This window comes from Epinephelus fuscoguttatus, linkage group LG19 (assembly GCF_011397635.1).
Source record: "Epinephelus fuscoguttatus linkage group LG19, E.fuscoguttatus.final_Chr_v1".
Lineage (NCBI taxonomy): Eukaryota > Metazoa > Chordata > Actinopteri > Perciformes > Serranidae > Epinephelus > Epinephelus fuscoguttatus.
Genome location: NC_064770.1, coordinates 30,694,624 through 30,707,920, shown reverse-complemented (window position 1 = coordinate 30,707,920; position 13,297 = coordinate 30,694,624). Strand labels below are relative to the sequence as shown.

The 13,297-nt window shown below is 41.6% G+C and overlaps 1 protein-coding gene across 2 annotated transcripts in view; it reads right to left on the bottom strand.

Annotated features, from left to right (window-relative positions):
* grin2aa (glutamate receptor, ionotropic, N-methyl D-aspartate 2A, a) overlaps positions 1-13,297 on the bottom strand; it is a 248,795-nt gene that overhangs the window by 57,627 nt on the left and 177,871 nt on the right. For both annotated transcript variants that reach the window (XM_049561003.1, XM_049561004.1), the window contains exon 5: positions 6,573-6,687. In XM_049561003.1, coding sequence (XP_049416960.1) covers positions 6,573-6,687 — 115 coding nt within the window. The remainder of the gene's footprint in view (positions 1-6,572; positions 6,688-13,297) is intronic.

The window sequence follows — 13,297 nt, the reverse complement described above, 5'->3', positions numbered from 1 at the left end:
AAAATGCGGTGAAACTTTTTAATTTAAAGAATATAATTTACAAGAAAAGCCCCAAGCCATTAAGTTAATCAATTTTCTTACACCCCTCATCACCCCAAATCGATGGTGCGCCAGAATTTAAAGTTTTACTTTGGTGAACACTTTTACTTTGATGAATTTGGTGAATTCCGGACCCGCTCTCCAGACCGGAACCAGAATCCAGACAAAATTCAGAGTGAATAGAAACCTGGTGACGCGAGGCTAGTGATTAGCTAGCAAAACAACCTCATTTGGTTTTGAACAGTTGCACAGGCGTTCATGTTCTCCCTGTGTCAGTGTGGGTTTTCTCCAGGTGCTCCAGCTTCCTCCCACAGTCCAAAGACATGCAGGTTAACTGGTGACTCTAAATTGTCCGTAGGTGTGAATGTGAGTGTGAATGGTTGTCTGTCTCTATGTGTCAGCCCTGTGATAGTCTGGTGACCTGTCCAGGGTGTACCCTGCCTCTCGCCCAATGTCAGCTGAGATAGGCTCCAGCATTTTCTTGTGGCAACTGGAATACCTCTTTGTGCCTCAAATACTTTTAATGTCATGTTTGTCTCTCTTAAGTGAAATGATGTTAAGTCCATTTTAAACCATGCTAGCAGCATGGCTCCAGGGATGGCAGTATCCGTCTATCAGTTGTTCAGTCAGGCCATCCACCATTTTGGACTAGACTTAAATATCTTAACAATTACTGGATGGCTGAATATACATGTACATACATATATTCACGGTCCCAAGAGGATGAATCTTCTGACCGCTTCTTTAACGCCACCATGAAGTTCAAATCTGTGGTTTTGAAGAAATGTCTTCACAATTGTTGGGTGCACTGCTACAAAATTTGGCACAGACATTCATGTCCCACTGAGGAGGAAATCTAATAACTTTGCTGATCCCTTGCCTTTTCTTCTAGCATCACCAACAGTACATTTTCTTACGTCCAATATTTTGGTTTAAAGTAGCATTTAGCTCAAAGCACAACTATTCCAAAACATCTTTGCTAACAACGCTGTGGCTTAATGAGCTTCAAAGATGATGGCGCCATATATCCTAATAAGGTGGAAGTGAGGATAATTTTATGTTTGCATATATGTGTGTGATTATATCCTCAAGGTAAAGCAAGCTCCTTAAAACTGTTCAATACTGGACCAACACTGAATTCATTTATTGCCTTCCCTGGACGCAGCATCATTACAGCACATTAGCGTTTTATGATATGGAGATACACTACAAAGGCGAAGCATGTACCTTCTTTGTTTCTACGCATTTATACATGGCGATTACTTAAATATGCCACTCCCGACAAGGCCGCATCCATCTGAATTGTCATTTCTTCTTGCTACTACATCTGTTCCGTTGTTGCACCACATTTCTTTTCCCCAGATAAAAGCCTAATTTTGCATAAACCCCCATAACGCCACACTGGATCCAGCCTTCTGATCCAGTCAAATATACCCGCATGATTTGCTGCAGTCTGCGCTTCTTTTGAATAAAACAGTAATTCGCTGGCGATTACATAATCCTCCCAAAAAAAAAAAAAAATACACCATACACATCCGACCAAACAGGTGCACTTTTAAAGGAAGCTCGTCCTCAAAACTCAAAAATATATCATCTGACGAACTCTGTGTGTTGCATGCATGTGTGTGTGTGATGCAGAGAACAGCAGGTGTGGATGCTTTGAAAACCTGACTGCTACACACCTGTAGTGGGCAAAAAAATACACATGCTGGTGGCTCAGTTCCACCTCGCTCTTCCTCTCTCTGTCTCTTTTTCTCGTGCTCATTTGCTCTCGCTATCACGGCCCATCTGTCTCCATCGCTCGCTCGTCTCGGTATCTCTCCATATTTCTCTCCTCTCCCTGTCTCTTCCTCCTGTGCCTCAAGGGGACACACTTTATATTTTTAGTGCATATCCATATTTTAGTGCAGTTACTGAATTTTTATCTCTTGATCATCATGGAAGTCTCTCTCTCTCCCCGTGTGTGTGTGTGCTGCTGATTTCTGGCGCATGGGTGGGACGGCTGCACCAGAGGGAGAGAGAGAGAGAGAGAGAGAGAGAGAGAGAGAGAGAGAGAGAGAGAGAGAGAGAGCAGCTCCCAATTATGTTTCCACTTTGGGTCTCCGTGTCTCTCTCGCTTTCAGTCTCTTTCTCTGCACCACAGTCAAGTGGTACTGATCAATTTCACAGGCTCTCTGTTTACAACAACACACTCTACCTCCCCTCCGCACACCAACAAAGGGTTTGTGTGTGTGTGTGTGTGTGTGGGTGTGTGTCAGTATGAAATATGAAAAAGCCAGTCTCAAAGATTGGGTGGAGACTGTGCGGATTGCGGCAAACTAAACCGAATACTGTAACGCGCTGCGAACACCGTGTGTGACCTGAATAAAAAAACAGACTGGTCGAAGCTCAAGTCTCTCCAAAAGTGTTTCTGTCCATAACCAGTGTGGAAGGGTAAACACACACATAAACACACACACACACACACGTACACACACATGCAAGAGCAGTGACCCCTTGCCACCCCAATAACAGAGGTCTCAGGTTTTGATTAACTGTGGTTTGAGGTGCTATCAGGGAGCACAACAGCAATCACAGCTAAAGACAGACAGAGTGCACAGATTATCTGGACTGGGGAAGAAGGGAAGGGATGAAGGGGAAAAAATGAAGGAAAAGATGGAAAGATGGAAGCAGAGAGGAGAAGAGAAAAAGGAAAGGGAAGGAGTTTGAAGGTGGGGAAGAGAAGGAAGCGAGGCAGTGGGAAGAAGGAGACAAAAAAGTGGGGGCGATGGCAGAAGAGAGGGACAAGACAAAAATACATAACCATCTATCTCCCTTTCTTCCTTATCTAAATCCTTCATTTAGCCACACCTCTCCCTTTTTCCACCCGTCTCTCAAACTTTTCCTCTCAGCCTCGCTGAATTTAAGCCAGTGCGGGGCAGCCAGATGTGGCTATAAAGATACATGGCTGCCATTTAAAGTCCATTTCAACGGCGAGAATACTTAGCCATTTTCTTTATGGAAGCTTCCTCACATTAACTGGTTAAGGAAATCCATGGGCTTGTTGGTAAATGAGCTCATTGATCATCCGTATGATGAAATAGAGGTAGCGTTTTCAGTACTGGTGTTCAGCGCTTATTGCCTGTTTTGTTCTTGCAGTTTACTGCTAACTACAATTATTGGTAACAATTTACTTGAAGGTATCTACATAAGGGTGACATGACACTGTCATAACTATGACATGACACTGTCATGTACATGTCATAAACATTTATGACTGCTGTCATTAAGTGTCATTTGGTTTTTGTAATGACAAATTGACATTGTTTGGGTTGTCCTTATAATGACAACTTGACATTAATTAAAGTGACATTACCAGAAGATGTATTTGTCATAACAATAATAATCATTATGTCAACCTGTCATAAACACAAAGAGAGGTGCATTTCTTGTTAATGTCAAGTCGTTATGACAAAGACATCTTCTGGTAATGTCACTTTAATTCATGTCAAGTTGTCATAATCAAGACAACCCAAACAATGTCAACTTGACATTACAAAAACCGAATGACACTTAATGACAGCAGTCATACACGTTTATGACATGTACATAATGTTTATGACAAGTTCATGACAGTGTCATGTCACTCTTATGTAGATACCTTCAAGTAAAGTGTTACCTAATTATCTTTATTCAAGTCATAGTCTGTTATGTAGGTTTGCAATGCACAAACTAGCTGATTGTTAAGAACAGAGTGTGTCAGTCAGTAATCAGGAAACATTAGGAAACTTATCTGTACTAGAGCTTAGCCAATACATTGAGTAGGTCAATATCATCAGCCAATATGTGGTTCTAACAGATATACTGGTATTGACCAGTATGTTGCCAAATATATAAAAAGAAATTGTTGAATTATGGTAATAGTATTGATCATAAAAGGCAACACAGAGAAACATAGGCCTACAGGAAACAAAAGCAGCATAAGCACAACAGGAACACCAGCAGTGCGACCAGTCCAGATTCCCTAAGAACCAATCTCTCTGCAATTCTTTAAGTATTTTCTTTAAAAAATAATGTTCTTTTCTTTGAAATTGAGATAAGAAAAGTTAGATAAGCCTGTAGAGATCAACAGAGGGGAAATTCGGGTCTTGCAGCAGCACAAGGACAGAAATAAGTACAGACAGCAAAACCTAAATAATTAAAAGTAAATGAATTAGAAATAAGAATTAAAATAAAAATAGAAACTATACAAGAGCAATCAAGGGTAAAAGTACAAGGCAGGAGTGAAACAGTAGTTTGATTAGTAGCAGCAACATCAGCAAAGCAAAGTATACAGTAACAGCATACATCAAAATCACATATAATGATATGTAATGAGATTAAATAATGATATTTAGTGTCTGTCTGTATTAATATGGATACAGAATATAGTATATAATGTGATTAAACAGTATATCAGCATAATATACTACAATGCAATATAATATACAATAAAAAATATTATAGTGTAGTGTGAGCATTGTATAAATAATACATATTGTCTATGTTAATGTTATATGAGGAATATTGCTGTCATAGAAACACTGACTATGTTTACATGCACAAAATGTTCCAGTTTTTGCTGTTTTTCCAAAAAAACAAATTGCTCCTATTAAGGTGTTCACATGTTTAATGAGAATGGATTTTCCACTAATATTTCTGCTTACACGCAGCGATGCATACTCCAGTTAACGTGCCCTAACATGTCGTTTATGACATGATAATGCAAAGACTACGTCTTTGACACAGCAACTGCGGGTCTGATCCCAAGTCTGGCCCCTTGCTGCATGTCATCCCCTCTGTCTCTCCCCAATTCACCCTGGACTTTCCTATCTAATGATGGCATTGTGATGCTTTCCATCACAATGGGATTCATTTCAAAGTTTTCCACCAGTGGCAGACTTGTTCAACCGTGCGAACACAGCCTGCCTCTTTCATTCCTTCAACCACCTTCGTGAAAGGTCGATGTTGCGATATTTGCGCATATCCAAAAACCTGCTGATATAATGTTTCAAAGTAGGTGCATTTCTTCTTCCAATCAGAAATGTAGGCTTTTCTTTTGGCCCTACATCTCTACCCCAGCCTTGCAAACTCTTGGCAAGTTGGTTTATGTACAACCCACAGAGCTGATTGTAAACAGGCAAGAGGCCATGTTTTGCAAACTGCAGCAAGACACCAGCTGAGACAAATATTCCAAATGTGCTGCGTACATGTTCAAAGAACGCCCCAAAAACCTTAATATACGGGCTCATACTATGGTCTGGGTGAAGACTTGATTCTGATTGGCTGCAGGGTGTCTGGTAAAAACTGATGATGGACACCCACTATGTAGTAGCCTCTGTTTACAATTAATTTCCAATACTGAGAGTAGTCTTTCAGTGCCTTAACCTCTGAACACCACAGGATGGAAACTATAACACATGCTGCAGATATTACACTGCCCCTCTGAACCTTCACATCCCACCCGCTGTTCAACTCGCTACTTCAGGCTGCACCAACAGTATCGTTTGTTTGCGAACATCTTGATATTGATTTGGAGACAATGACATTGCTGGATACCTGAACAGCTAGCAAGTCTTGTCGTTAAACACACTGTCAAATTATATTTACCTTCAACCGTACACAACGTAACTGACTTTGAATCTTGCTAGTGTTATGTTAGCTTTCTGGCTACTAATGGTTCTCAATAGCTGAGTCAAAGGGTTCTGTATTTCCACTGCTAACCATATCTCAGGTACGTCCTTTTCACTGGAGTACTAAATAATGTCTACATTGCATAAGAACCTTATGGTAATGAGTCCTGGCTTGTGAAAAACTTGATTTTGATTGCAAAAAGCCTAAAAATATGAATTAATATTCTTACATTGAATTTCTTGGTAAGTGTCCATAGCATAAGGAGGATAATGTCCTTCGAGGTGTCCATTATTACTTTTTAATGGCCTTCACCGTGGCAACTGTCCTCCGCTGTGCATTGGATGATTCCATGTCGGCCATTAAAAAGTGATAATGGATGCCTCAAAGGGTATTATCCCTTACATATTCCACGTCTTCATCGGAAAATGCTTCATTTGGAATAAGGGCTAATACCAAATATCCAAATGGAATATGCTGTTTACATGAATCTTATCAAATTTAGGATATTGTCATGTTTGGAATAATAGTGGAACATTAGCGTGCATGTAAATGTAGTCAGTGACAGAATGGAGAAGAGTAACATAATGGGTACATAATTTTCAGGTACACTATCTTATAATTTGAATAATTAACTTTTTGCACAAAAACTGGCAAATTTTAAAACATTTTATCTACAAATACCAGAATTAGCTTTCGAAAACCCAACATGCAATACATGTGTAATCGTGCAATGAACACAATTCCCACACGTATCACAGCAGATGTGACCTCGGTGTCCTCAGCGGCAGATATGCTGCCCGGAAGAACTCACAGGGACACGCCCACATGTTTTGCACATGCACACACAAACCAACCCAGACACACCCACATGTAGGTCCTACCTTCTCCCACTCTCTCTCCTTGTTGAGAACAATGACCACCAGCTTTGGGAATTCCTGGTAGCCGTCTTCTGTGAATGACAAGTCTCTGCCATCCCATGTCACATTCATCATGTACCTGAGAGTGAGAGGAGCGGAGAAGGAGAGGGAGGAGGAGGAGTGGAGCACAGGGTGAAGAAGTAAGAGAGATGAGGACAAAGACAGGGTTGGGGGGAGGGAGAACAGTCCCAGAATGAGAAAAGGGAAGAAATGAATGAAGGCGAGGAGAAACAGAGGAAAAGGGAAATTGAATTACATTAGCATGAGAAAAAGTCAATTTACAATCTACTACTATTACTATCCTGAAATATTCACACAGGCTCTTTTGTATCGATAGTCCAGGCGTAATGCTGAGGGATAAAAAAAGATCCATTCAAATCCTACAAAAAAATGTGTGTGTGTGTCTGGTGTAACCTGTAAGCAGACAAAATTCCTTGAAATGTGAGTGTTACGACACAATAAAAGTATTGTATTGTATTGTCCGTATGGTAGTGCAGTGTGTGTATATTGCTCAATGCTCCACAGAAAATCAGACAAAGAGATAAAAGAAAGTGACAATGGATAGTACCTAAAGCCATAGTCCACACTAACCCTCACCACCCACACTCACACACATAGTAATGAGTGACCCATATGGCAGGTCACATTAGCTAAGATGGAGGGCAGTGGGAAGATATTCTTGGGTCCACATAGCCTCCACATTAATCATGGCTGTCTTCCCCCACTCTGTCTCCCTCACTCCTTCTGTCAGCGGTCATGTACAACAAGGGAGAGACAGCTCCCCTTTTCTTTCCTTTCTACTCCATTCTGGGGCCGGGGCGACGGGGAGGACTTCTAAATGGAACATGGACCCACGTGACGTGTCTTTGAAAAGCCACAGCGGAGCACTGCAGGTGAGCCGTTTCATGCTACGTGCGACATTGTGCCGGAACACGCTGTGGTGTATGGAGGCGGTGCAATCAGTGGGGCACAGATATACACACTGAATGCTAATGTATAATAAGGACATTTATTTTGGTGACAATACTGCCAAAAAATACTCTTAAAGGTTCAGGGTGTAGGATTTAGGGGGATGTATTGGCAGAAATGGAATATAATATATTAAGTATGTTTTCTTTAGTGTGTAATCACCTGAAAATTATGATCATGTTTTCATTATTTTGGGATGAGCTGTTTATATTTACAAAGGGAGTGTGTCCTCGTCTATAGACATGGCCATGTTGCACTGCAATATTTTTAATGTAGCTCAGAATGGACAAACCTTCCACTGGCTCTAGACAGGGACGTTTGCACTGCAGCTCCTCTGTGACGAGAGTGTCGGAAAAACACTGATATCTTAACATAAAACTGATTTATTTAGTGTTTTGGAAAAGAAGAGATCTCTGATTATAATTCGGCTCCTGGTAAAAACCCTCCTGAACATCTGGATCTAAGTAATCAGAGTATAAAGGTGACCACATAAGCATGTGCCAGGCTGGTGGCCCGTCTCCAACATGCCAAACACCATCAGAAAAACACTGATTTGTATCATGAAACTGCTTTATTTAGTATTTCTAACAGTTTAAATCACTGGGTCAGTATGTTTTGGAAAGGAAGAGACCTCTGTGGACAATTCGGCTCCTGGTAAAAACTTCCTAGACGTCTGGATCAAAAACAAGGTGAGCGCACATTAGCATGTGCCAGGCTAGTGGCCTGTCTCCAACATGCCAAACAGCATTGGAAAAACACTGATTTGTAACCAGTGTTGGGTAAGGGTTACTTTAAAAGTAATCAAAGTACGTTACTGCGTTACTTTTTAAAAAAGTAACCAGTTACTTTACTGCGTTATTCCCTGAGTAAAGTAACTCAATTACTTTAAAAGTACTTCCAACGTTACTCCCTGAGAAAAGTAACTCAAGCACTTTTAAAGTACTTTTGAATATTCTACATTTCCTATTGGGCAATGGACCACAGGGCGCTAAGCCTACATTTTTTGTCTCCAACATTAAAGTTATGGACCACTTGTCCTTCACTGAGATCCAGTTCTCCCATCACAGCCGTCACTTTGACCAGTAGAAACACACAACGATCTGCTGCCGTAGACAACTGTATGACAACAACACCCCAGCATTTTTAATATTTCCTCTAGGGATGTTACCACACAGAGTAAAAGGGGGAAATGATGGTGTGAAACAGCAGAGGCACTTTGTCAACCCGCTGAGTTAACGTTACTGTCATTAGCATCAAGCTAGCAAACAATGGTACATCCTCACGGTCGGACATAAAATAATAACATTAACAAATAGTGGCGGGGCTTTTACTCACCACAACTGCAGAGGCTCCCAGCTTCATTTGAAACAAACTACATTATAGACGGTCTGTTATTTATTAATCCCTCTGTGTGTTTATATATTTACGTTTAACCGCTCCGTTGTATTTGTAAAGTTAACATATCGCACCGTCATTTCAAACTCAACACTTGTTTCAAATTAAAAGTCCCTTATAACCTCGGCTGAGAGAATCCCTCCATTTCTAAATAGGCTTTTATTCTGAAACATTTGTCAGAACTTCCTGTGGAAGATACAGTAGCTTGACAGTTTACGTATGGCGCTTCAAATGTAGCTCCTGCCATCTGCTGACGCATTTCGGCAGCATTTCTCCGACCACGTAGCGAGCCACAAGCTCCGTGGCTTCTTTCAGACTGATAGGTTTAACGTTATCTCCGTTACTAGAACCAAACAACAGCCGTTGCTGTTTCGGAGCTGAAGGACCAGTGTTCTAAAAGTAACGGAAGTAACTGATGTCTTGTTTGAAAATGTACTTAAGTATTTGATTACTAAACAGCAAACTAAGTGTTAGGTTACTCGTTACTGCAAAAAGTAATCAAAGTACTCTACCCAACTACCAACTACAACTACTACCTACATATTTTGAAGAGGAACAGACCTCTGCAGACTATTTGGCTCCCAGTAAAATCTTCCTGGAAGTCTGGATCAATAGGCTGGAACATTAGGTGAGCACACACTAGCAGGTGCTGGGCTAGCAGCCAGTCTGTAACGTGCCAAACGCTGTAGGAAAAGAACTTATTTGTCATGTGAAACGGCTTTATTCAGTGCTTCTACTGGTTTAAATCAACGGGTCAGTTTGTTTTGGAGAGGAGAACTGTGGATTATTTGGCTCACAGTAAAAACCTCCTGAATATCTGGATCAGAAAAGAAGTGAACACACATTAGCAGGTGCTGGGTTAGCAGCTCATCTGCAACATGCCAAACAGTGGAGAAACACTGATTTGTAATGTGAAACTGCTTTGCTTGGTGTGTAACAGGTTTTAATCACCTAGAGAGGAACATTTGGCTCCTTGTAAGAATAATGAACACTGAAGGAATTCTAACTGGGAGAAGTTTCAGCTGGTTGCAGCCTGCAATCCTCACCACTAGATCCACTTAAATCTCAAACATCGGTCCTTTAATTCAGCTTTAAAAAGAGAAAAACATTGTATATCTGTCTTTGATTCTCTGCATGTCTGTTCCTGCAAAACTTTTAAAAATTAAAATCTTTGATTGATAAGCAGTTGGCTATTAATTTAGATTCCTGGCTTTAATACCATGCATAATATTAACCAACACATGATCTGCCAGATGAGACTGTAATTGTCAATTCACAGTAAGCTAATTAAATTAATTTTATCATTTAAGCTGTTGCAGACTCCCACACTCGCATGTTACACACACCAGCAGTCTAGACCAATTACAATGCCAAGTCAGGAGAATGGTGACAGAGATAATGGAGAAAAAGGCTGTGTTATGTGTTTGTGTGTATACGTGTGTGTGTGTATGTGTGTGGTGACATTTCAGGATACCTACGTGTCCCCTTAAATTGCTGCTGGTAACACACATACATGCACACACACACACACACACACACACACACTCATGGCCACTCTATGCTCAGATGAAATCGGCCAGAGATAAGGGGATTGAGTGGGTTTTGTGATTAAAATAATCTGATTGGCCTGCAAGCGACCAGGTGAGTGGTATTAAGCTATTTGATTGGACACGGGATGCAGCGCCGAACCCAATTATGTGCGACTACAGCCGAGGAAGAGGTGCTGGAATCGATACCAGCGCCCTGGCTGCTCTTTTAGACAAGAGCCCAATCTGCGCTCTGCAACCGTCTATCTGGAAGACATACAGACAGACACACACACACACACACACACACACACGCACACACAGCAGGAGTTTTTACTCTTCTTTCCAAGTGCTTACCGTACATTTTGCTCCCCTTTGTTTCTCATTTGTATTATTTTCACTCTGTGTCATGCTCATTCTTTTGACACAAACCACCAGAAAAAAAGTTATTTACAGCTTTATTATCTGATGCAACTCAGATGTAACAATGTCAAAACTTGTGCTGGAGGTTAGAAATATATGACTGTGTGAGAAGCACATCCTGTAAGGTGAAAAAGAAAACAAAATTATTTCCTGGTAAGGCTCTCGGGGAGCGGGTGAGGATGTTCAGACAAACTGAATTATCATTTCCTGTGGAAAAAATTCCCAGCCGGTGACCATTCTGCAGGCTAAACTTTAAAGGAACAGTGTGGAGGATTTAGTGGTATCTTGAGGTGAGGAGTGCAGATTGCAACCAGCTGAAACTTCACCCATGTGCCAAGTGTGAACTCCCAGTTAAGATTCAATCAGTGCTCAGTGTTCTGGAGATTTTTACCAGGAGCCGAATTATCAGCAGAGGTCTCTTTTCTCCAAAACAAATGGACTGTGGCTCAGAGGTAGAGTGGGTCGTCCACTAATCAGAAGACTGGCATTTTGATCCCTGGCTCCTGTAGTTCGCATGTCAAAGTATTCTTGGGCAACATCCTGAACCCCAAATTGCTCACCATGGCTGTTCCACTGGTGTGTCAGTGTGTGTGAATGGTTACTGAGTAGCAGGTGGAACCTTCTATGCTCACCTCAGGCACCAGTGTGTGACTGTGTGTGAATGGGTGAATGTAATGTAGTGTAAAAGCACGTTAAGTGGTCGAAACCTTATGTTTGATCCAGACACTCAGGAGGTTTTTACCGGGAGCCGAAGTATCCGCAAACATCTCATTTCCTTCCAAAAAAAATGGACCCAATGATTTGAATTGGTAAAAAACACTTATTAAGCAGTTAAATGCTACAGTTCAGGGTTTTTCTGACGCTATTTGTCACAGAGCGGCTGCTAAATGGCCAACGTGAAAATGCAAAAACATGAGTGACCCATTTCCAGAGCCAGTGTTCGCTTTGTCCGGCCTTGGCTACCGTAGAAACATGGCAGTGCAACATGGCAGACTCTGAAGATGAGGACCCGCATGTTATGGAGATAGAAACAGCTCATTCTGAGGTAACAAAAACATGACAATTCTTATTTTCTACTCTACAGAAGACATATTTATTAAATTATATTCAACAAACAGTGTGAATCTGCAGCTTGGAGCAACGTCTCAGTTGAAACCATTCGTTGTGATTTAAGTTCATGAAAGCAGTGAGTTTTTTCATTAAAATTATGTCCCTTGCAGCTTCAAAAATTGACGTGAGATTCAGTTCAGCTGAACCGTCAGCTTTTCCAAACGGGCTAAATGAAAAATAGGCACCACTGAGAAAACATCCTACTTCATACACATATAATTATCATCATTATCATGGCTGCTGTGTCACTGGCTGTTCATGTGAAAATCAAAGTGGCGCATCCTGATAGTGTACAACTAAAACAACAGGGTGCAGAGAGGACGGGCAGATTGTGTGTCTATGTGTGTGTGTGTGTGTGTGTGTGTGTGTGTGTGTGTGTGTCTGCAAGTAGGTTTGGTCCGATGCCCATCAAACAGGTGGACCTGATAGGGCGTTGCTAGGATACGGACACAGGCTGGAGTGTATACGCTGTAAGATGACCCTAAACAACCCCGAATGAACATCCCTGCACACACACACGCACACACACAGACAATTACTTTGCCCACCTCAACAATTCTCCACCTAATGTTTCCTCTCCCCTGTAGCACTGAGATCATAGTAAAGCGATCCAATTTCTCTCACTTTCCAGCCTCCATTATATCAGTAATCTCTCTATTCATTATTCCGGGGCAGAGGTGGGGAGACAGCGGAGAAGGAGCACCCGAAAAAAAAGTGTGAGTCTAAAGATATGGGAGATTGAGGGAGGGAGATGGAAAGAGGAGAAGTGTGACGGGAGAGGAAGAGGACTAAGCCTCGACAGAGTTGGGATAAAAATATCTTCTGTGTTATTTTTTCCTCCCTTCCTCTTATTTTGGAGTAAAAGGGTTGGGATGGGAGGAGGAGGGAGGAGGGAGGGGGGGGGCACTGCACCCAGCTCTACACGTGCACTGCAGCAGGCAAATAAGAGCACACATTCACTGCATTACAGCAGCCAGGGCCAAACCCAAACACTCTCCATTTATGCTGTTTTGTCCGCACTCAGCGAGCGATGGAGATTAACAAATGTCAACGAGAAACAATGACTTTTTCGAAAGAGACTCTACGACGGCCATCTTTTCTGCTCTCTGAGGAGGCTTTACTGCAGGGAGAGGAGTCTCCACACTGATGTTAAGATGAACCGTATAATGCTGCGTGTGTGTAAAAGATAGAGACATTTATCCTTCGTAAAGACAAGGACCAGTCAAAGCAATGATGTACACTGTCAGCACCCATGATTTATGAACT